Source organism: Simochromis diagramma, unplaced genomic scaffold (genome assembly GCF_900408965.1).
Source record: "Simochromis diagramma unplaced genomic scaffold, fSimDia1.1 OVJJ01000216.1, whole genome shotgun sequence".
Classification (NCBI taxonomy): domain Eukaryota; kingdom Metazoa; phylum Chordata; class Actinopteri; order Cichliformes; family Cichlidae; genus Simochromis; species Simochromis diagramma.
Window position 1 is genome coordinate 6000485 of NW_024386883.1, and position 25096 is coordinate 6025580.

The 25096-nt window shown below is 40.2% G+C and overlaps 2 protein-coding genes and 1 long non-coding RNA gene across 5 annotated transcripts; 1 reads left to right on the plus strand and 2 right to left on the minus strand.

The window, feature by feature from the left end:
• Positions 1-422: 422 nt before the first annotated feature.
• Positions 423-14525, minus strand: uspl1 (ubiquitin specific peptidase like 1). Of its 3 annotated transcripts, none has more exons than XM_040031896.1 (10): positions 14331-14525; positions 13273-13344; positions 12736-12895; positions 11997-12119; positions 11024-11912; positions 10533-10643; positions 5665-5794; positions 5096-5221; positions 3597-3757; positions 423-2507 (listed from the first exon to the last, which is right to left on the minus strand). In XM_040031896.1, the coding sequence occupies exons 3-10, from the start codon at positions 12862-12864 to the stop codon at positions 745-747; spliced, it is 3432 nt and encodes a 1143-aa protein (XP_039887830.1). In that variant the 5' UTR covers positions 12865-12895; positions 13273-13344; positions 14331-14525; the 3' UTR covers positions 423-744. The 3 variants fall into 3 exon arrangements, with proteins under 3 accessions (XP_039887830.1, XP_039887829.1, XP_039887831.1); XM_040031895.1 differs by having other exon boundaries at positions 13273-13347; XM_040031897.1 differs by lacking the exon at positions 13273-13344.
• A 3495-nt stretch (positions 14526-18020) lies between these two features.
• Positions 18021-21620, plus strand: LOC120733598 (high mobility group protein B1-like). The gene is made up of 5 exons (XM_040031898.1): positions 18021-18153; positions 20440-20600; positions 20866-21014; positions 21097-21271; positions 21358-21620. Exons 2-5 carry the CDS (start codon positions 20454-20456, stop codon positions 21505-21507), a joined length of 621 nt encoding a protein of 206 aa, XP_039887832.1. The 5' UTR covers positions 18021-18153; positions 20440-20453; the 3' UTR covers positions 21508-21620.
• A 131-nt stretch (positions 21621-21751) lies between these two features.
• On the minus strand, positions 21752-24081 carry LOC120733600. The gene is made up of 2 exons (XR_005695863.1): positions 23199-24081; positions 21752-22661 (listed from the first exon to the last, which is right to left on the minus strand). It is a non-coding gene; the product is annotated as an uncharacterized LOC120733600 (long non-coding RNA).
• Positions 24082-25096: the final 1015 nt, after the last annotated feature.

Below are 25096 nucleotides of genomic sequence, written 5' to 3' on the forward strand. Positions count from 1 at the left end.
CATGCACCCAATAAACAGTTCTGAAACAAAGCTGCAGCCACCAAATGCAAATTCTGAATTATTTGTGGTTGGTAGTAAATTTACCTGCTACCAACCGACTTTCCCAGAAGAACCCACCCGAGGGATTAATAAAGTTTTATCTTATCTCTACCAACCAGCATTTCCTGAGATTCTCTTGTGAATATGGTATATCATTAAATTGGTTATTGTTAAAAACAACAAGTGTGCAGTATGGTACTCAACCAATAACTGGGTACTTGAATGACCTGAAACCAGCCCATTTTACATTTAATACTAAAGTTTTAAGTAACTAAAGTTGAAAAATCTGAACATAAATATTTTATTTCTCAAACAGGAAGCTAGTTGGAGGTTATGGTTATGTCCTGCCCCTTCCTTTTCATAATAACTGACATTTTGACAAGTACAAGAATCATATAAAGAATTTATTATTTACACTAAAAGACAGTTATAACTAAGTAATACATCAACACAAACTGAAACACAAAATTTAATTGGCTTCAAATGGCCAGTTCCTTAATTCAAAGTGCCAAAAATGCAAAAAAAACAACCCCCCCCAAAATTTCATCTGTTATTTAACATGCCTCCAACATGACTGACACACCTACAAACCTTCATTAACAGAAACATAAATACACATTGAGGAGTTCTCCCTTCTTTAATCTGAACTAAAAAAAGACAAGGTATAGCTGTTAAACAGCTCCACATAATGGTAAACATCACAGCTTAAATGAAAAGGTCAAGTGCGCTGAGTGCTTCGGTTTCCATGTCGGTCGGGGTATGACTTGCAGCCTGAGAGAGGAACTCGTCAAGGAAGTTTTCGTCGTGTTGCCCGTTCGTTCCGCCATTCATCTCTGATGGTCTCCCAGCAGCTTCAACCACACGCTCTGTTCCGTCAGGCCCATTGGCGAACATCTCGAAGAAGCCCGTGCTGTCTGGCGAAAGGTTGCTGGCTGTTGTTGCCGGCGAGAGCAAGTCCGACAGGAAGTCGTCACTGGTGGCTCCATCGTAGGTGCTTGAGGTGACGGTGCTGGGAGAGTCCAAGTCAGTGCTGTCCGGTCGGAGCTGTAGTCCCCCATGTTTATCCAACATCTTATTGATTCTAGCAAGCTGCTTCTTCCTTGATTTGAGTTTCTTAAGCAGTTTGTATCTGAGGGCTTCTGTGCTGCCGAGGCCTACAGGAACCTCTGAGGAATGGCTGCCATGTCTCTTTAGAGAGGCTTTAAGGAGTGCCTTTGCTCCAGGTGTAATCAGGGACGTACTAGACATCACTGTAGGGGTGGTTAGGTGGTTAGAAGTGACTGGTTGTGAGTGCACAGTAGGTGATAGGAGGGGTCTCTGGTTGTTTAAGCTCTTAGCACGAAATGCCCCGTACATGTCTGCAGCTTTCACTGGCAGATCTTCGCTGTTCTCTGTGCGGAGTTGTGGTTTTAGGTAGAGCGCCATTGGAAGATGCGGTCTCTTCACAGGGTTGGGGGTAGAGTGAAAAGGAGGAGGAGGAGGGGGCTTTAATTGTGTGTCTGAGGCAGGGGCAAACTTAGCAGTGGACTTCTGAACTTGGTTTAGTGGATGTTTGCTAAGCAGGAAGGACCAGCGAGAATTCTGATCTAGCAGTGATGCTGATGTGGGATCGCTCTCATTGGCAGAGAGGGGTGGGTTATCAGTAGAAGACATGAGGGAACCCTGTTGTGTAATTTCAGTAGATTGACTCTTATCCTCAGTATCAGGGACCACAGGCTGTTCACAGTTTACTCCACAGGGTTCTGAAGATGTCGATGATGAAGTATGCAAAGATACTTTTGATGAAGCTACCTTTTTACCTTTTGCTCTGCTGACGGTTTTCCCCCTGCTGATTCCTTTCCCTCGTCCTCTCCTGGCACCGGGCACAAATGTCGGATCGCTGGACGAACCGTCCCCTGAGTCGGGATCACTTGAGGTGGAGGGAAGGTCAACACTGGGACAGTGATGCAGTTCATTACCTTCGGCAGCAGAAGAGCTGTCAAGAATTTCATTCTTACCAGCGGTGTTCAGATCTAGAGTTTTGTGGTTGTTGTTTAAAGACTGCATTTCTACATCGGGTTTTACTTCAACCAGTGTGAGCGTAATGATTTCACTGTGGGTTAGGCCCTCAAAGGTGTCGAGCAAAGTGGTGGCACCTATGGAAGTATCAAAGCCTGCCGTGACTGTTGTGTCCATGACGCTGCTGGTGTCTTCAGTGAGAGCGCAGATGATGTCGGTGTCGTTATGAGGAATAAGAAGAGACTGATCTGGACTGTGAACCAACACCCCATCCGCTACCGAACCTTCATTTAAACTGTTGTTTCTCTCATTGTCAGAGAGGGCAGATGTGGAGGAGGAAGAACAGATGTGAAGCTCTTTGTCGTCTTCCACCTCCCAGAAGACGATATGCATCTCATTAGCAGGGACCTGAAGCTTCTGGTGGGTCTTACAGTCAGGGTATTTTAAATCATCATATTCCAGCCACGAGCCTGCAAATTTAAAAAAAGCACAACAAATGGTTACAGCAAAATGCTGCAGGTTCAACTTGGTCGTCTATGTCGAGGGTTTGTTTTATGTGACCAATGAATAAGAAAAACTGAAATAACATAAAACAAAATAAATAATGCAGAATTACGGTCTCTTCCAAGAGCAACTCTGCGCAACACAGTCTGCCATATGTCTAATCTATTCAAAGCATACTGCAGACTAGTTAATTATCTAACTTGTGAAAGAAATAGCTACACATCACAATAACATTACATTTGCAAAATCGGTAAGCTAGATACAAAATAAAATCTAATTATTCAATAAATCTAATTATTAAATGACAGTGAAATAGACAGCAAATAGGGTTCTTCTCTTGCATGAACTGTCCAGCAGAATGTGCTGTTGGCAAACTACGGCAGAGTCAAATCAGACTCAACCATTAAGTGTTTCAACCACAAAGAAAAGCACTTAAATGTGACTTCCAGTTTAATAAAAACCAAAAAACCTAATTTGACCTCATTTATTTGTGTAAAAATACTGCACTAACAACTTCAAAATATCTACTTAATCAAATTCAACTTGTATAAGGAAAAATGCATTACAAAGATGACATATCAAATGTTTAAAGTGAGAATTGCTTTAGTTTTGAAATGTTTATTTATGATTTTATAAAAAAAAAAAAAGTATGCATCAAAGAGCTGGGACGGGGCAACAAAAGGCTGAAAAGGTTGCGTAACAATAAAGAAACCATTTATCCCACAAACTGTTTCAGACACAAAGAGAGATGATGTTGAGCACTCTTAGAAGAAGACTACAAGTCTGTACACAGCATCTACTGAACATCTAAAATCAAGCGAGAATGGAAAAACAACTTTATTTTTGATCTACAGCAACGTGCTGTCGTTAAAAGGAGAGCTGATGCAACAAGTGGTAATCATGCCCCGTCCTACCGTTTTTGAAATGCTTCTGATTCATTTGAAATTGGCATATTTTTAAATAAATATTTCTCAGTTTCAACATTCAATACTCTCTCATTTGCACAACATTAAATAATTCTGTCGTCTGTTCACATTTCACACACAAATACGTACCATCAGCGCTGCAAGACCAGGTGACAAAGTGCTTCAGGTGACTCTTGTACTGTATGACAGTGGTGACGGAGTAGCTTCTGCCCTTGAAGTTGAAGGTGTACGTACTGACATCGTTGTTAGGGAGCCCCTCCACAAAGTGCAGTGCAAACACTGGAGGCAGACTATAAAACACAAAGCAAGGCAAAAAAAGCAAAAAGTGGTTATAGGTATAAAAAAGTGAAAATCCAGACAGACTTTAACAATGTATTTGTTTTGTTTTTAAAAAAAAATCTTATTTTAACCACTCCGTGCATTAGTTTTGCAAAGAAAAACATACCCTGCAATAACTCAAGTCTGAGCTGCACTCTCTTTATTACTCACAGTATATTCATAAGGACACCACTGCTACAGATGACCCACTTCAATTTTTTGTCAAATTGTATTTCCATTTATATTTAAGCAGAAAAAAAATCTGCATAACATATACACTCACTGGACAATTAACTGCTCGTTAAAGGAAATATCCAATCAGCCAATCACATGGCAAAAAGTCACTGCATTTAAGACCATGATATCAGGTGGTGCAGATGCTGGTACGAACTGAGCATCTGCTGAAGTTCAAAATAAGCATCAGAATGAGGAAGAAAGCAGACTTAAGTGACATTCAACTGGCATGACTGTCAGCGTCAGACAGGTTGGTCTGTTTTTCAAAACCTGCTCATTTACTCTCTATGTTTCAGAGAGAATGGTCTGAAAGAGAGAAAATATCCAGCGAGCAGCAGTTTTCTGGGTTAAAATGTCTTTTTGATGGCAGGGGTCACAGAGGAATAGCCAGACTGCTTTAAGCTTATAGGAGGGCAACTATAGCTCAAATAACTACTTGTTAGAAACAAGGTATGAAGAAAAACAACTCTGAATGAAGAGCAGTTTGAACCTTGATGCCTAAGACTTCACTGGCTCATGCTCCTGTCAGCTAAGCAAAACAAACGGGTCCTACAATTCACACGAGCTTAACAAAATTGAGTAACAGATGATTGGATAAACTGATGAGTTTTAATATCTTCAGTAAAATTCAGACTGAAGGGTCAGAATTTGGTGTAAAAAACATGGCAGCACAGATCTACAATCTGTGGTGTGTCAACAGTTCAGACTGATGATGGGGTAATGGTGTGGGGAATTTATGCTAGCAAGGTAGTTAATAAGGTGTCCAGTGAGTTTATTGGTAAAAGCGATGATTAGATTTATTGATCTTTTACTTCTATTAATGTGTTCATTAAGTAGTTATTAATCCCTTCCATAACTGGATACAGTAATTTCCACCAACCTCTGTGGTTTGAAGACACTGGACTAAAACAATTCAACAAGATGCTAATTTATGTTCATAAACCCAAAGTCCAAAAAAAAAAAAAAAAAAAAAAAAAAAGAACCAAAACAAACAAAAAAACAAAAACAAAGACAAAAACAAACAAACAAAACAAACAAAAAAACCAACCCACAACACTGATTCTTTTGATTCCTACCTTTCCCACACCATAGTCCTCATCTCATTCTTCTTACAACACACATTGCAGGGGCCTAAGTGTGCTGCTTTTAGTGGGTGCCAATCAGGTACAATATTTGTGAAAGTAGGAAGAGTCTTCATATCCCTGAAAAATTACAGCATAAAATGTATTTAGGATTCAGACACAAAACAATACAGTGATGATGAGAAGTGCAACTAACTAGTTAAAAAAAAAACATGCCACTACCAATTTTTTGTAATGTATTGGCATCACATTTATTTGAGATGCTGATTTTCATCAGCTAAGCTTTCAACTCTTATGTATCTGATAACATTTCTGGCAGAAATGCAGCTGAGGAATTTGTACAAATTTGCCTTCAATTACTTAATATTTCATATTTTCCCTTTGCCCTCTTGAGAGACGCCCAAAGCAGAGTTGGGCCTCTTCCAATTCTTATAATAAACAATGAATCTGCTCCCAGCAGTATAGTTATTCTGTGCTGTGGTTACACAAAGATCAAGTTTTATGGAATAAAGTGTAATGCAGTATTTTGTACACCTCAGCTGGTTAAAAATAAATGAACCTACCTTTTTCTCACAGGTGTTTTACATTTGCTGCACTTCATCTCCCAGTAAAAGGTTGCCTGGAAGAGACACTCTACCCAAGAATCCATCACAAGCAGCAGCGGCATAGCAAATACCGGAGTTTCCCTCTGACCTGAAAAGTAAAAACATGTCAGAGTTCGAACAGTGTTACACGCTCAGATGCATGCTCCTATTCCAGGTGATTTTTAAAAACATAATCTTTGGATGAGGATTAAGATAAACTTTAGATATCACATCAGGATAGCCATCGCCTGCTTGGCTTTCATCTTCATTATTCCCATCCATCCCTTTGCACTTACATCATGCATTTTCCAGATTTTATACATTGTAATAAATTTGGCTCCAACAAGCTGAGCAAAATCCAAGGTTTGCCTGCCCGGACCTGTGTCTTTCTGATACCATCAGGTGATAATGACTGTTTTGAAGGGTTTAAGATTAAGTCTACACAAAAGAGTGACTGGTACTCAATACCGCATTGTGGTATGTGGTATTTTCTTGTGAAACGCCAAATATATAAAAGGATTTTACACATAAAGTAAAAAAAAAAAAAAAAAAACACAACAATTTTAAGGCAAGTATTTTATTTTTTTAAGTTCTCAGATGGGGCGTTTCACATAGTGTGTAAACTACTGTATGTGTTTACATTTTACAGAAAGAACTTGCCAGAACAGGACCAACTGCTTCTTAAAATACTTCTTTTGTCACTGATCTGCTGGAAAAAACTGTAGCACTAGGCTATGTTGAAAATTAATATTCAAGAACAGAGGGTTTGAGGGGCCCCACGAGCCTTGTGCGGTTGAGTTTGCATTCGCTCAGACATCTCTTTCTTGCTCACAGTAGCGTGGCGAGATTTGCATATCGTTTCTGACCTAACACTGGTTTACTATAACTGCTGGTGGATTCAGAAATGCAGTCCAGAAAACATTAGACTTTCTTATTAATACTTTAAAATAAACAAGTTAAGATTATATCAGTTGTCAACGCTAGGAATCTTGTTTTTTTTTGTTTTTTTTACCCTGCATGTGGTCCAACTAAACTTTCTGAATTAGGGGAGTATGTGGGAAGAAATTACTCTGCAAATGTACAGGAAAAACTATGGCAAATATGGCTAGCAAAAAACCCTCAAAAAGCCAAGGAAAAAGTGTTTATCAACTGCTCCCCCCCCCTTTTTTTTTTTCCTAAAGATCTCTAAAGATCTTTTTCCCCCCTGTTTTTTTTTTTCTTTAAACATATATATTTGGGCAATTCTATCATCTCCTAATGCAAACGTTTAGTCTTTGTCAGCTAAAATGTGCTGCAACAAGCTAAATCCTGAACAAACAAGAACCAGACATGCAGAACTGGGCAGCAAGACCTGTCTGGTATATGACCTATTAAGACTTGAATGGCTGAAGACTAAAGGCTGAGTCACACTGAGGACTTTACTTGTTGCAGCAAAGAGACTGAAAAATGCTTTAATGATCAGCATTTTCTTAAATAATAATGTAAAGGCAACATTTCCTGGACACGTTGGTAGTTGGAGCCCTTCTCCATTTCCTAATGCATGCTTTGAGCTCAATGTATATATTTAAAACTACACTTAAAGAAAACACCCCTGGTCATAAAATACATGTATTTATAAACAAACATGCAGCTTTTCTTCTGCCACACTTCATGTTCAGTGTCATGTCTGTCAGCAAGATCATGAAACCTTGTGGAGAGGGGAAAAAAATAAAATAAAATCAAAAAACAGCAAATCCCCCCCCCCCCCCCCCCAAAAAAAACCCCAGCCATGGCAGATGATGTTTATATGCTATAAATGGGTAATTTTAGCCCGTTGCTAGGCAAAATAACAACATCATTTTATCTGATATAGATAAGAACCTTCAGGGACCCAAGATCCAGCTGTGCTTCAAGTTTGGCTGGAAACTTGAAGCAAATTATTAAGGAAATAATTTGGCGCTGAGAACTCACATTTAATGCAATAATTCTAAACTAATAACTATTACAACAACAATAAAAGCATATTGCAAAATTGACAATAAATAAACACATTCCAATAATACTGTATTGTGGGTGAAGTACTGTAATAATAACATATGGTAGGATGTCCAGTGATTCCCACCTCTAGTAAAAAGACCTTTCAGATGCTACAAGTTGTTTTGAACGGCCGATGTAAGGGTATTGCTTCAGAGTATCTAAACAAGACACTAATGAGCTGTAACTTAGGTCTGAGGCGAGCAACAGGACATGTAATTCTGATTTAAGAGGTTTACTTTATATTATTAAAATAGTGTCACACGGTATAAAAACTACACCCACTGATACCTAATGAAGCTCCCTGTCTGACTCCACTGTACGCTGTCACTCATTATTATAAAGACAGCAACATTAACATTCAAATGCACATGCACTTATCTTTATACATTACGCTTTTCTTATGCAAAAATTAGAAACTAACTTTGCAGTCTGTGCAAAATTTAAACTAAATCTTCTTAAGACTGTGGCTCTTACAGGCCCTCTTCCCAAATGGTGATATGAACCTTCTAAGTTTACCCAAAATACACTCTTATCTGTTCTCAAAAACAAACACACACACAAAAAGATAAACATTCAGGATACCACTGACTGTTTCGTTTACTCTACATAACAGACATTAAACTGGGCCAGTGAAGCAATGATACGTTTACCTTGATATTTGTGCTCAAAATTGATCACAAATTGTGCTGAACAAAATATTTTGGCTGTAGATTGTGACGCTTGGACTGGGCGTAAAATAGATTACGTTTTAATTATAGATTGCGTTTCAATGCGTTTATCAGCCCAGGAACAATGTAAATTATAAATGCTAAATATCAAGCAACACCTGTGCATTTAAAAATTCTGCAAATAGCACAGTTTTCATATTATGAAGGCAAAGTTTTGCATGCATTCACTGAAAACAATGCAGATTTTTATGAAATGACCTTCTCACCAGGCTGCTCAATTATGACAAAAACTATTACAATGACTATTTTGGTCAATATTAAGAACAAGTCTGACATCAGAGACAAGACACATTTACTGAACTTTTTCTTGGTTGAACTGAACAAAATATAATACACAGTGGCAGAGGGTGGTCTTATTAAGGAAAGAGAAAAATCTGTCATCTCTTCCACTTATCCAATTCAGGGGCAGGAAGCACATCCCAGCTGCCATAAGGTGTGAGACAGGGTACATACTGGACAGGTTGCCAGTCTGTCGAAGGATTAACAGACATTCATACTCACTTTCACACCTATGGTGTAATTTAGAATTACCAATTAACCTAATCCAACTAAATGCATATCATTGGACTGTGGGAGAAAGCCGGAGAGAAGCCACACGGAAACAGGGAGAACTCTGCACAGAAATGCTTGGCCAGTTGGTAGATTCAGTCCCAGGACCTTCTTGTTGTAAGGCAACAGCACTAACCAGGAAAATCTGGCATTGTTAATGAATGTTGGATTTCATAACACCAGACAAAAAGAAGCAGTGAAAGTGAAACAAATACAATAATTGCTTTATCTCTATTATCTTGTTTACATAATCTCTGAATGTCAAACTCATAAATGAAAATAAAATCTGGTTAGTTGCCCCACCCTACTACCTACACCCTACTACTTCCTGTATTGTTTGGGCAAACGCGACCCCTCCAGCACTAGTTGCCTTATAATTAAGGCTTTGACTGGTTTTAGTGTGACTGAGCTGATAATCCGGTTGTTCAGTGATGACGCGACGAATCCTACTTCCGGGCCTAAAGTAGTCTGCGTTTAATATGGCTTTTGTGTTGTTAACATGTTTAATGTTTTGTATTTTCTTTTATTTGATCTCAAAAAGCTCCTAAAACAGTCAGTGATCACTGTTGACCTCCCTCGGCTTTTATTACAGCTAATCATTTATTTTAGCTCAGTTTTTAAAACCTTAGGATGTAACTACAGCCCAGCCCATGCAGCAGTATATGAATGACTAACCTCATATTATGGATGGATTATCTCAGTTGTTCTCCTGGCTGAAGTTTGGTCCTTTTACAGCATCCTGCCATGCGATTACATTTGTTCATGACCACCGAGAACACTCACGTTAACTTTTATCGAGTGGAAAAAAAGTTAGCTTGTTTATATTATGCTAACATAGCTGTGTCGCTAGCGGTCACGTAGCACATCATTATATACCAGCTAGCCCAACTTCAGTAACCCTACAAACGTCACTGCTTTTTAGTTTTCTGTCTTCATTTGTGTTGGAAGTGATAACAGAGCTGTACGTTTTAATTTGTTTCCAAAACCCCGCAGTCAGGACATGCTATGTTGTATTTAGATAGAAGCTAGCGAGCTAACTTCCTGCTAACTTCTAACTCCGTTAAATGTCATAAATTCCGTTTTCATGGATGCCTGGATGTTAAACTCAATTGTTACACCTGGTAGAGCAGAACGCTGATCATTTTATTAAAGATGAAAGACTTTAGACAGTTTTTCAACTCTCAGTAATGCCATAGTGATTGTTTGATATATGGACCTGCAGCGAAGTTTAGGTCCAGACACGGCTAGTGACGTCAGACTGAACAACCGGATGTGTGTGGATTAAACCAGTAGCAGTAATACACAGAAACAGGACAACATTCTTTAGAGACAGAAATTCCTCATGGGGATCTCAGCACAGCTACACCTTTATTTTCAATGTTCTCATTGAACAGACATGCTGATAAATGCTTCAACAGGAGAACACCACTCTGCTTACGCTTTTAAATAGCATTCCCTGAAAAACTTGTCTCTTAAAGACATGACTTAAGACTGCCTGAAAACACTTACCAACCTGTCATGAACCTTCATTAAGTGTAAAACTCTTGAGCTTACCGAGTTTGCAGTGCAGTTTGGGTTGCAGTAGTCTGAAGACTGACATTCTTAGACTCTGAAGGTCTGTAGTGGCCTTTTGCAGCACATGACTTGGAACCCGCACAATGCCATCTAGTCAGAAAAAAATTTCCACATAAGCAAAACAAATACAACAAATGCTGGGTTTCCACAAGTCTATTCATGGAGGTCTATGGGGCTAAAGTCACAGCCACTTTCTGTTAAGAACTTTGTTTTCCTTAGACAACAGCTATAACTACTAATGCATCTTATTAGCCTGCTGTTCACTGTAACAATCAACAGATGAAAACATCTGTGTATGTTTCTGTCCTGCGTACTGTTTGTTTGTATATGTGTCTTTTTGGCTGCTGTTACAACCAAATTTCCCCTTGTGGGACAATTAAAGGATTATTCTATTCTATTCTAAAACAGACATTAACGAATAAAAGTTAGACATTACACTCGTGCATAGATTGAAATTCACTTCAACTTACCACTGCCAGTCTGTTGGTGGACTTGAATGGCCGCACATATGTCTTCATATCCTTTTAGGAGCTGCCACAGAGATGACTGCTGAGGTTCGTCTTTAGGTTTACACCTTTGCAAACTCTTACAGTTGAACAGAGCAGCAAGCAGCGAGTCCAGCCAACACAGGTTGTCACTGTTCCTCCAGAGAAGCTGATCTGGAATAGGTACAAGATCTTCTGACTCCTTTAATGGTGAACCAGACAGATCCTCACTCTCTGACTTAACGCCCTCTGTATTCTTACAGATTTCAGTCCGTGATATTTCTGTACACATTGTCAGCTCACTTTGAGGACTCTGTGAAATATCGATTTCATTTAAATGAATGTCCTGTTCAAAGCCGTTTTGGATCCCAGGAAGACTCCTCTCGTGGTTTAACTCAATCCCTGATATACCATGGGCACTGCAATGAGAACTGAGCACAGCCTCATTTTCATCAGTAGTCAAAGAAAGTTGCAGGGAGCTTTCAGCTGAGAGTATAGAGGGGGCAAGACCATCTGCATAAGCAGCACAGTCTGGATCATTTTCTTTCACAGATTCCCTAATTGTCACTTCTGCAACTCGATAATCCCTGTGGTATCCATTCAGCTTTTCCTCATCTGTCGTGGGTTCTGCATATTGGTCATTTCTGACAGCATTTGCAGCACCATCCTCTGCTGGGCTAACAGGTGTGGCAGTTACACCTTGTGGCTCGAGACCGCCAAGTTCACTTGATCGAAGACGTTTGAATGAAGGTTTAATCAACTCTTCCTTTTCCTGTGTGGAGGCATTTTTTCTTTTGTTCCCAACAACTGGCTCCACAGCATCCAAGCTAGCCAAAACATCCTCCAAGGAGCGGCTGACCAGTGGGAAGAGGCACTGTGAGAGAATGGATACAAAGAGGTTACCGAAGATGACGGCAAAACAAATATATGAAACTGTGACTTGAGTGGTTGGACTTACCTGTGGGTTTGTGCAGACAGTGATCGAATCCTGGAGGCTGATTCGGTACGAGCGTAGAGCATAGCTCAGCCCCTTTGATGTACACCAAGGGCAATAGTCCAGTGAAGCAGCTCTTTCCTGCACCTGGGGAACAACATGGTGTATGTTAAAGCCCCAGACGTCTACCAAGTTTACCAAGTTCACAGGTGAACTGAAGACAACAGCTTAAAAGAAAACACAAATCTAGAAAAAGATCTAACTGATGAGATTCATTAACATATTAGATTTTAGACTGCATATATTTTCAACTGATTACTTTTTTTTTTTTAAATCAACCATTTCTTTTATCTGTCAGCAGCCTTACTTTTATATATTTACACATTATCTACACATGAATCGAAACTTGAAATACTTTACTTGATTTACCTTACAAGACCGATCAAGATTTATGTTTTAAATGCTTGTAGTGAGGAGCAGTTCAAGTGAGGCAGGACAGGGGGAGTCAAGTACTTGAAAGCAGATGCATACTTGTAATAAAATCATAAGTAGTACACAGTTTCCCATGTTACAGTATGACAGATTTGCCAATTTCAAGCCTGTCAAGACAAGTAACATACCAACTTTCGCCTTTTACAACCAAAGATTTCCGTTTTTGTTTGTTTTTTGAATTTGCTTTGGTACTGTCCAGTCACAGTCCAGTTTCAAATACAATTCAGCTTTGCGCAAGTGACAATGAGAGGAGAACAAGAGCTCTACTGACTTTTCCCAAATACCCCGCCAGTGGTGAGGCCAAAGCCTCCAAACCAGTGTCTTCACCAGTTATTGGCAAACAGCTGCTGCGGCTATTCGGGTCCATGGCTGTCCGGTGCCATCCACAATATATAACCATGTCACCACAAACTCTCTCACCTCCGAGCACGCTAAGGAAGAAAAAGAAAACAGGTATGTTATGAAGTTATCAAGGTACAAGTTGCTTTGAAAGTGGTTTTGTTCCTTTTAATAAATTTGGTTGTGTTGCAAAAAAAAAAAAAAAAAAAAAGATCACTTTATATCTCATAGGCTTGAAACAGTGATGGTAATGCATAACATTAGAGGTACATTAATCTGTGTTTAATCAGGAATTTGCTCCTCATCATCAGTACAATACTATGCTATTTATTTATTCTTATGCAGGGAAATCGCACACATAAAAAATATAGTTCAACTATTTTACGTTATTTCAACCATATTTAAACATTTAGCTGAAACGAAATGATTTGACAAAAGAAAAACATCAACTATTGCCATCTGTATTTACCAGTAGGAAGACGGCAGTCAACAAGGATGATATTAGCAGATAACGATGTTCAGGCACGATACTGCAGCATTCCTACTAAAGGAATAAATGTACACAATAAATACATTAAAACACCCCCAAAAAAGAAAAATCTTGCAAATGCTCAAAGGTGACTCTTTAATCTTTTCACTGGCGTAATGTTTATGCTTAATCTTTGTCAGTCTACAGCCAGCCTGAAGGCAGAACAATAGACTCTTGAGCACAGGTGATGATCACTGAGTGGAATTTAAATTGATTCAGAACTCATCTTTCAAACAGATAAGAAAGCTGCCCTTCTTTCATATAAGTTCTTACAGATGGTTTGGATACATTTTTAAATATATAAGTCACATTTAATTGACCAAAACAACAGTGTATAGAGATTGATCTTCTCTGAAATTTATAAAAAGAACCCCCACAAGGTTCTAACTACAATAAAGGACTCTACTTTTCCAGGATGGTCCCGGCATGACTGCAGCATGCTTGTGTTTACCCCTAAAGTCAATCTATTAGTTTCCAAATTAGTTAAATTCATTTATTATGAGCGTCTCATTCATCTTTCTAGAACATTCACAGGGTACAGTATATAAAGTATACACTTTAATTGGCAAGGCTTTAACCATATTGCCCACATGTTTTCTCCGCATTTTTCTCCAAAGGTATTTAGATCAATAATAGTACACGACACAAACCAGGAACCAATTAGTTTCCCAGCAAAACTAGCTTTGATAGCTATTTAACACTAACATAAGCAAGCAAGCAAGCAAAAAGAAAAAAACCTCACTTAAAAAACACTTCTGTAATAAAATGCTTAGTTACCATTACCCTGTTAATGCTGTAAGGATATAGTGATTTTATTTGGGAAATTAAAAAAATACGTTAAAATCAGTTCTGTTAACCAGTCTGCATGCCCTGACTGAACTATCAGACAGCTTGAGCCTGGAAGCTAGCATGCTAAACGCTTAGCCTAAGGCCGGGCAACCGTTTAACTGGCGGCTAAAATTATTCTTAGTAAAAATAAATAAATAAATCATACGTACCCAAACAAATGTTAAATTATATTTGCTGTTACACTGAAGTCGGTGCACATTAAGCTGTAGTTTTCAAGTCGCCGGTATAATGGGTCCATGTGCATCTTTCTATCGATTCGTGTCACAAACGTTTTCCCAACCGCGGGTTTGTGCAGCGGCCTTTGTCTTCCCCCACTCTATCACTGATGGTTCCGCTGGCCGCCACTCGGCTGTTCAAGTGAACTGCAATAACGTGGGCTGAAGTTATATTGACACAATACTATCACCAACACTGCGCGACTAAGGATACTAATAATATTTTATTTATGTATATTATTTTTGTAGGATGAGATAGGGGATGTCTATTGCACAGTTTATTTATTTATTTACTGTTATTATTGTTCATTGTAATTATTATTATCACAGTAATCAATACAATGATAACAGTGATATCTTCTCTTTCTTTTCTATTATTATGTTACTATTATTTATACATTTGTTTTCAATTGTTACCCCCCAAAATACTGATATACTTACTGAGCGAGTAACCAGGCCTCAGTAGACACACCGAGAGCCCCGTTTGCTCACCTCCAAAAAAAGTTGCCTAGCTATCATCAAGGAAGGGAAGAATGTGTGCTGTTGTTTTAGTTGTTCTTAAACAGCAGTTTTGTTATTTTTATTATTTTATTCTGTCATTCCCCTTCACTCTATCTGAACACATACACACAAAGTGAGTTTTTCTTGTCTGAATTAACCATAACCAACAGAACTGAATATTTTAGGCAGATATTTTAACGAACTTGTTAAGAAATCTGCTGATTTGAAAAAACAGCCTTTATTTACCCCTCTTTTTTCACATAGCATATTTTGTAAATGAATGATAAGGGCGACTATTTCTCTGGTGATTTGTTTTTTTGCCAGCCCACTGTATGCTTAATTTTGCTGATTGGGTGGGGGTGGGATGGATTTTACATATGTCCCCCATTTCAGTTCATAATACCAGCCCTTGCAGGCTCCTGTACCCCCCCCCCCCCCCCATACACACACACGCCCAACCCACACACACATATGCACACACACCTCCCTCCACCCAATCCCGCCTCTTGCATGGCATGTGCCCCCCCCTTAAGCCCCTCCTGTATCTGCTGCTCTCCTGTCCTCTATTTTCCTCTTGATGACAAAATGAATTTGCATATTTTTCCCAGGGAGCGTTCATTAGAATGCATAAACCGGCCGCCTCCTAGCCTCACGAGCAGGCTATAGCTTTCCGCCGTGGCATCTCCTGATGCAAAATGAGACACAGACAGGCAGCATCACTGGCAGACATGTGGCCTGAGTCTGGGTTGTGATTGGCATTTGGAATCACTTCACCCTTCCCGTTCTTAATTCAAGGATAAGAATAAACTCTCTCAGCCATTTTTCTTTGTTTCTATGTTAGCTGCTAAGAAGAAGAGCCGTTTATTTATTCTCTTTAAACATATGAAGAAACAATTCATTCATTTTTAAACATGCGCAATTAAAGGAATATTTACTGTAGGGATGTGGTTATATTTGAAATCATGAGAGACTGTGGGCACCTTCTTTATTTAAGCACCCCACCCCCCTACCCCCCTTCACCAGCCATATTCAAACACACAGACAAACCTTTCAAGTCAAATTACATTACTGGCTTGAATCCACTCAGTGCAAAACAAGTCGTTTTAGGAAGGGCCTCTGTCACAGACTAAAATCACACTCCTGGAATGTCTTTTCTACTCTGTGGAGGCTCTTTTTGCCTTTATTTCCATATAACTTTCCATATAACTCTGTCTAATGGTGGCGCTAGAGCTGAGGTCCCAAAGTGACAAAATGTGCATTTTATAGACTGATGATCAGAATCTATACAGCTCATTCTTCTGTGCAGTTATTCTGTGCTGGTAGTGTAATGGGTAATTATTTATAACTCTAAGTTACACACTGTTATACTGAATATAATGCAGTATAACTGCATATTATGCTGTATTATCAAGGATAATAGCAATTTTCATGTCTGTATATGTTATAAGGTAGGCCACGCTAAACAGACACACTCAAGAAATTAATCTACTCCTTATCTGATGGTAGTGGTAGAGCAATGCCACTTGGCACTAAAGCTCATTAGGTTACCCCATGCACACTGCGTTCAGAATCTAATATTTCCCAGTCTGTTAATCAGACATACAAGAAAATGTATTTGTGTCACCTCTTGGCTGTACTAATCAGACACCTTATTCAGCTGCATAAGAGTAATACAAGGAAAATGTGTAACAGATGCATATTGTACAGGGAAAAGTGACAAAAACCTTTAAAACCTCATATACAATAAGTTATATGCTATATTTTGTAAGGCAATCAGTAATAAATGATCAATTAGGAATGTACTGTTAATACAATATTGGATAATCTTGAACAAAACAGCTTGCAAAATTAATATAGAAAATATATATACACTGTACATGCATATGCACTATATGTACTATACCTGCTGTGTAGAGTGGGTTAGATTGAAAAGCACTCATGAATAGACAAAACAAACAGACTCCTGGGTTTGTTTGTTTTCCCCCATTTTGGATGTATTGGAATTTGAGTCTATGATAATTGTATTATGTTTATTATAACAACGTGCCAGGTGTTGGGAGTAAGAAGCCCTCTGCTATGAGGCTATCATACAGACCTGTTGGACTATATCTAAAATTCCAAGTAAAAGCTCACTATCTTTTAGGGCAAAAATAAATAAATAATTGAATGAATAAAGTCAGTCAAAATGCTCATTTACTGCTTTTGCTTTAAACTGAGCAGCCGCCCTTTGATCTTCATAAGTCTTAATTAAGAATAAGCACATGACCATCTCCTAATCAGGTAATGTATATGAGACCTCGAAATATCAGGATAAAAAACATACTGTGTAGAAAAACATTAACTGACAGATCTTAATATTAATTTCCCATTAAATATATTTACCATAATTTATTATCTCCAGCTCCATTTTATCCTACTATTAATATTGGGTCGTAAGTAAACATAGTCAAAAGCACAGAATGAGTGCTTAAAAAACGAATAATTATGGATACTTGTCAGAGAGAATAAGAAAACACGGTTTAGTAGTGTCAATGCAGGGACTTTCTGTCGATCATGGGCATAAATGATAATCATGGTTAATACACTGATCACAAGGGAGGCCAATCATTGAATTCCTATGGTTTTCATTGATACTAAGAGCTAAATCTTTTTTTAAAAATTTCATATCTGGACGTAACTATCACGCATGGGACGGGTAATCGCTCTTTATGCCCTTTACACGGGAATTTGCGATGTCCTCCCTATACATTTTTAAAGACATAATTTGCAAATAAGCTCACGTGTATTGTGCAGAATGCACAATGGAGCCTGTTGATAAGGAGACGTACAACCCATCCAACACAATCTGACAACATTTTACGGCCGCCTCGTTCGCTGGCTACAAGCGCTCCTCGATGTCTCATTCATTTAGCTTGCCTACTGTACACTGAGCTCAACGTAGTGAATTCAATACTATGGCAAACACACTACACTACTACCAGCTCCAGCATGCTCGGACAGAAATATTTTTGTATCCACGCGCCTCACAAAACTTCGGTGACGTTTCACAAAAGACAACCAATGGAACCTCGTCTTCTATTAGGACAATGAAAAGCCTTCGACCAATCGCAGGGACGCCAGACTGGGCGCTGTCCAATGGCGTGCGAGCCCCGCCGAGAGTAATGTTAGAGAGCTGAAGACTGAAGACACTGCGTATCGCCTGTGCTCCCTCATACACAGCCATTGCAGACCATTGAGATCCAGCGATAGTCACTGGGTAAGTATCACACACACGAACATTTTAAGTGTCCGTAAGGATGAAAATGACGGTAACATTCAAAAATATCTTACTTATTTGTCTGCCACGGTTACACGCGAAACCTTTTACTGTTTGCAAATAATTTTATTGCGGGGAACCCTTAAAAAAAACAACAAAATTGCCGGCGCTAAGCAGGTATCGTTACATTACTCTGCCTGGGAGTGAGGACCAGACGCTCAGTAAAAAAGAAGAATTGAAAATTAACCTTGACGAAATTCGACGCAAAGCGTCGATTTCGTTAAATAAGAATAATTTTGTATAATATAATCGTGTCGTTTTCGCAAAATTGAGTCGAATCAAATGGTAGTTATCGCGAAAAAAATCAGGAATGTCTAGCGGACAACACTGTTAGCGACAATGGTAGAAGACTCACCGTTAGCTAGCCATTGGCATTGCAGTGCATTGCAAAGCTGAACGGCTGTCATGCGAAGACCGGAGGAGCGTGCGGAGTCTGGAGACAAGCATCAAAATTTATAAAAACCTAAGAAAAAGAGAGAGCATCTTAAAATACACCCGGGCAAATGTTTGTTTGCCACACTTCACCCGAGAAGACAGCGAAAAAAAATACCTCACGATCTGCGCTTTACTGTAATGGCTGACTGTATTCGCATAGGAAACAAGGCAGCGAGGCAAATGGGAAGCCAGTGACAGAGGCGCAGTTCAGTTCAACTTTTTCTAACCGTGTTTTCTCGAGAAACAAAGTCGTAACTATGAGATGTGACGACGGCAAAAGAAAATTCAATCTTTCGTGATTCGAACGAGACCAAGGGGAGATTTTTCCGATGCTCGGAAAAGGTTTAAATCGGGGCTTGAAATGAAGTGGTGGCCGCGGTCGCTCTGCCCTCTATTGCGTGCAGTGCAATGGCTGAGCGTTGACACAAAGAGAAGGAGCCATATTCTCCATGTTAGTGGATGAAGACGAGCGGCCATTAGGAGCTCATAGAAACCAAGTCAGTAGCACAGCCCGCTCATAGACACAGTACAGACCCAATGTATTACTATACAAGGCGGCTAGTGCAATAGGAATCAATCGGGGAAATATTTAGTCAAGATCGCCGGCTTTCTAGACATATTTGTCGCGTAGCAAAGCGAACTGGGAGGCGGGAGGAGACATTTGAGGGGGACTTTCTTTCATGAAGAAGGCATTCTCACAAAATGGAAGAAGAAATATTGCTGTCGTTGTTGACCTCCTTTTCCTCAACGAGAGCCTTTGCGCCATTACTACTTCGCTCGACGCAGCTTACTTGGGACTTACAGTAGCATTTAATAGGAAAATGTAAAGGGGAGGGGGAGAAAAATAACAGTTTTTTAAACATTTTTCGAAAGCTTTTCACATTATTTCCCGAATAAGAGACAAAGAAGAGTTATGAGAGATGATTGTTTATGTCACGGAAGCGCAGTTTGGAGTGTTTTATTTGCAATAAATACGTGTTTTTCTCCAATTTGTGTCTCTTTGTGTCAAAGTTATTTCTTTCGATTAAAAACACGAACACGAGTAAAACTATGGGTTTTCAGGTGATTTATTACTGCTGCAGGTTAGATTTGAGGATGTTTATGTTGCAAAAGGAAAAAAAAGACGGGGGGCAAGGAAAATATTGTTTGTTTGTTTTTAACGCCCAATCCACTCATATAGCACCACGGATGGTTCAGGTTTATACCATGCAGCTGAACTTTTGCAGTTCGGTGTTTGAGAGCGATTCCGGGACATTTATCGCTGCAAACCAAACGCACATTAATGATCGCTGCTGGCTGTGATGATGGGATTTCCTTCTTTAATACGCAGCGGTGTTTTGTCATTTGGTGAAACACCATAATGAGGAGCTGACCGCGGATTTTATGTTAAGGCCACTGTAATAAATAAATAAATGGTATCAATATCAATAAAACGTTTTTTATTTTATTTATTTATTTATTTTTTACATCAGCTCCGTCCGTTTTGGGCGGTGTTATTTCACAGGACTGCTTTAAGTGATATTAACTTAGTGCAGTTTGGCAGCGGGGAGGGCGGGTGACTTATATAGTGCGTGCGGTCAGTAGAGAGACATGATTGTGTGGGTTGGACAAACATTGTAGGTCACTTTTATTTATGATTTTCTTATTATAGTTAATTTCAAAATTCAAATTTTAATTTAAATGACACATAGCATTATTTATTACATTTTAATATTATATTGCAGCTGAATACTGCATCATTAAATAGTTGATATACTTTATTTTATTGTTTTTTTTTTTAATTGTTTTTAGATACTGTCACCAGGATGGGGAAGGATCCAACCAAGCCGAGGGGGAAGATGTCCTCCTATGCATATTTTGTGCAGACCTGTCGGGAGGAGCACAAGAAGAAACACCCTGAGGCTTCGGTTAACTTTGCCGAGTTTTCCAAGAAGTGCTCCGAGCGATGGAAGGTAGTAGAGTTTAGCTTGAGGTTTTTGTTTTGGGTTGTCCCTTTTTTTTTTTTTTTTTTTTTTTTTGAAAGTGAAATTTGTAGTCCTGCTGAGGGGTCAAGGATGTATGACAAGCAGGATGTTGTTGGTTACACCTCTTGACTTTAGCTGAAAAGGTGCAGGTGTTGTGTAATGAGTTAACACAAAACAAGAAATAAGCAAGCTTGGGTACAGAGGGTGACGCCTCAGAAGGTGCAGTTGGTGAGATGCCTGTTTTTGCTCTCAGACAATGTCGGCCAAGGAGAAGGGCAAATTTGAGGACATGGCCAGGCAGGACAAGGCGCGCTATGAAAGGGAGATGATGAACTACGTTCCGGCGAGGGGGGGAAAGAAGAAGAAGAAGTACAAGGACCCTAATGCCCCCAAGAGACCTCCGTAAGTACTGCAAAACCACATTTGAGGATTTTTGAGATGTATGGCGAGTGAGTTGTGTAAATGTTTTTCTGTCCCCCCCCAGATCTGCCTTCTTCATCTTCTGCTCAGAGTTCCGCCCTAAGGTGAAAGGCGAGAGCCCCGGCCTGTCAATTGGGGATGTTGCCAAGAGGCTGGGCGAGATGTGGAACAGCACCGCAGCCGAGGACAAGCAGCCCTTCGAGAAGAAGGCGGCCAAACTGAAGGAGAAGTATGAGAAGGTAAGAGTAAAATGTGAATGCCGACTGAGCTCTTCGGTTTTTGTGTCTCGACACTGGTTCACCGCGTTTTCGCTCCTCCCTCGCAGGACATCGCGGCATATCGCGCAAAGGGCAAACCAGGCAGCGGTGCGCCAGCGAAAGCCCCGGCCAAGGCAGAGAAGAAAGACGATGATGATGACGACGACGATGAAGATGAGGAGGAGGAAGAGGATGATGACGATGAGGATGATGATTAGTAGGTGGCAGGTGACATAAAGTGGTCATTTTCTTGTTTATAAAGCATTTAACCCCCTTGTACACACACTTCACTTACTGAAAGAAAATTCATTAGTATCCAAGGGGTAAAAAATAAAAAAAAAATAAATAAAACGACAAAAAAGGCTGTGTATATCAGTTGTTTTTATGCTGTACAGTTTTTTTTTTTTTCTCCTTTTTGTATAGTTAACACTACACAAGTATCGTGTCTGTATCTTTCTGCCAGTCTTACTTTTTTTTTTTTTTTTTTTTTTTTTTCCCCCAGTGGTAGTTACTAGACCACTATCCTGCCTGGTACAGTGTAAAGGGGTGGGCTTTACAGTATTTACCTTAGCTAGAGGTGCACAGCACATAAAAATGTTCTGAGTTAGATCTGAGTGTTTCTTCTTTTTTTCCTCCTTCACCTGTGTGTTTTTATTTTAAATTACATGTTATCAAAATTGACGTATCACAGTTGTTTTACTGATCTTTATGTACCACTGTAATAGCAAAATAAGACAAAAAAACCTTGTTTATTGTTGAAAATTAAATTGCTTCTGATGTCAATAAACACTTTTTTTTTTTTAAATAAATTGGTTTTGTATTGTGTACAGGTTATGTGTTTAAAAAAACGACAAAAAAAACGTGTGAGATTTAAGCTGGTAGAGCAGGAGTAAGATGAGTTGGATTATATGGCAGCTCTATGTGGGGGGGAAAAGAATCAATGTGAGCAATTAAAACAAATTTAATTAAAACTAACACCATAACAGATCATTCTCTTTTGAGACCTGAGGATCAATAGTTATCTTTCTGGAAGGTGAGACGTATATTAACTCGCACTGCTACCTCGGTTAAGTTAAAGTGACTCCACATTATGAGACCCGGACGCAATTAAAGAGAGCGGGAAAGCGTCTAACGACTCGGGCCTTGATAAGCTGTTCCTATGAAGTATGACTCATCACCACAACTGTTTGTATCCTCTGTTTTTAAGTCTACTGTGGCTGCGTGCAAAAAAGCTGCTAGGCTCCTTGCCACACTAGGAGGTCCACTGAAAGTTGTAGCTTTACTGCCTTCTCTTCATGCCAACATGCATCACTGACTCTTCCTGTTTTATTTAGATCCAGCTGCTTCATCTTCTGTACTCTCTTGGTCTCATCTAGGGTATAAAAAAGAGGGGCATTTATATAAGAAGGATTATGTGCTTTGAAAAACCCAGTGACATAAGAATATGGCTGGTGCAGTCGAACCTAAAAGCCACACTTGGGCTGTGCATCGAGGCCTCAGCAGCACTCCCTTTCCCTTTGGGAGAGTGCTCATTGAGGAAGAAGGGGCTTACCAACTCCCAGTCTGAGAGTATACACAAGTATGCACAGAGCAGGAGCAGGGCTGTGGTGTAAATTACTAGGATATGTCTTCCACTGGGCTATATCAGTCCTCAGTCTATGCACTAAGGTCAGCCTTGGCCTACTGTATGAGCTTTGGTATGAAGTGGGCCAGAAGACAGGCAGACACAGAGCAGCAGCTGACCTCTGCACTGCTTTGATAAAGCCCAGTCACCTCTCTACTCTGAAGCCTAGAGATGACTGCCTTAATTCTGAATCCAACTGCTAAAAAAAAAATAATTCTTTCCTGTTTTGTTTTTATCTCCCATTGTTCCTCAAAACTGCACAAAGCTCGAGGCAAACCCACTTACCAAATATTTGACAGCTGCACACTCCTCGCGCTGTTGGGTATTTCCCCGCTGTCTCTGTGCTCACTGTGCCACTATGGTCTGCTCTCAGTGTACAGCAGACTGTGGGAAGCGGTTAAAACGTGAATGTTTACACTCAACATCCACTGAACGGGCCAACTGGAGCGGATTGTGTGGTGGTGAGTGGCAGGAAGAAGGAAACTATGCAGAAACAGTTGCAGTTGCACTCAGCTGTTGATCAGTTTCTGTGTGGGCCTTTTTTTCGTTTCTTTCTTTTCTGTTTTTTCCAGGCCTGAAGTGCGCATACAGTACTGCAGGCTTTAGCCACACAGCGCCACTGCTGGATCTTAAAAGCCCGCTAATCCCAGCCACCTGGTGTTCTCTGGGCACGCTCTGGGCTCAATCAGCGGGCTCCGGGCGACACCTAGTGGTCACGTTGTGCGCTTGCATCCAAACTGGTGATGAAATCTCACGATTATAGTTTAAACCAGTCAATAAATACTTAACTTTGGGGTAAACATTAAAAGTCCTTGGATTACATATGATTTAAAGCTGAAAGCCGCTGGTTCAATGTTAATGTGGACTTTATTATCGGATATGAACTTGTGTAGAAGCTTAAAGCCTTAGCTGGAAGAAATCTAAAACAGCTCACGCCTTCCTTATGTCCTCTAATGAGCTTGATCGTGACAGATTATGCAGTTGGCTTGGCATCCATCCATCCATTCGCTTCCGCTTATCCTTTTTCAGGGTCGCGGTAGGGCTGGAGCCTGACCCAGGTGTCTTAGGGCGAAAAGCGGGGTACACCCTGGACAGGTCGCCAGTCTGTCACAGGGCTAACACACAGAGACAAACAACCATTCGCACTCACATTCACTCCTATGGGCAATTTAGACTGATTAATTAACCTATCCCCACTAAGTGCATGTGGGAGGAAGCCGGAGTTCCTGGAGAGAACCCACGCAAACATGGGGAGAACATGCAAACTCCACACAAAGACCCCAGCCTGGGGTGTGCGTAATTATTCAGCTCCCTGAGTCAATACTTTGTAGAACCACCTTTTGCTGCAATTACAGCTGCCAGTCTTTTAGGGTATGTCTCTACCAGCTTTGCACATCTAGAGACTGAAATCCTTGCCCATTCTTCTTTGCAAAACAGCTCCAGCTCAGTCAGATTAGATGGACAGCGTTTGTGAACAGCAGTTTTCAGATCTTGCCACAGGTTCTCGATTGGATTTAGATCTGGACTTTGACTGGGCCATTCTAACACATGGATGTATTTTGTTTTAAACCATCCCATTCTTTATGTTTAGGGTCGTTGTCCTGCTGGAAGGTGAACCTCCGCCCCAGTCTCAAGTCTTTTGCAGACTCCAAGAGGTTTTCTTCCAAGCTTGCCCTGTATTTGGCTCCATCCATCTTCCCATCAACTCTGACCAGCTTCCCTGTCCCTGCTGAAGAGAAGCACCCCCAGAGCATGATGCTGCCACCACCATATTTGACAGTGGGGATGGTGTGTTCAGAGTGATGCGCAGTGTTAGTTTTCCGCCACACATAGCGTTTTGCATTTTGGCCAAAGAGTTCCACTTTGGTCTCATCTGACCAGAGCACCTTCTTCCACATGTTTGCTGTGTCCCCCACATGGCTTGTGGCAAACTGCAAACGGGACTTCTTATGGTTTTCTGTTAACAATGGCTTTCTTCTTGTCACTCTTCCATGAAGGCCAACTTTGTGCAGTGCACGACTAATAGTTGTCCTATGGACAGATTCCCCCACCTGAGCTGTAGATCTCTGCAACTCGTCCAGAGTCACCATGGACCTCTTGGCTGCATTTCTGATCAGCGCTCTCCTTGTTCGGCCTGTGAGTTTAGGTGGACGTCCTTGTCTTGGTAGGTTTACAGTTGTGCC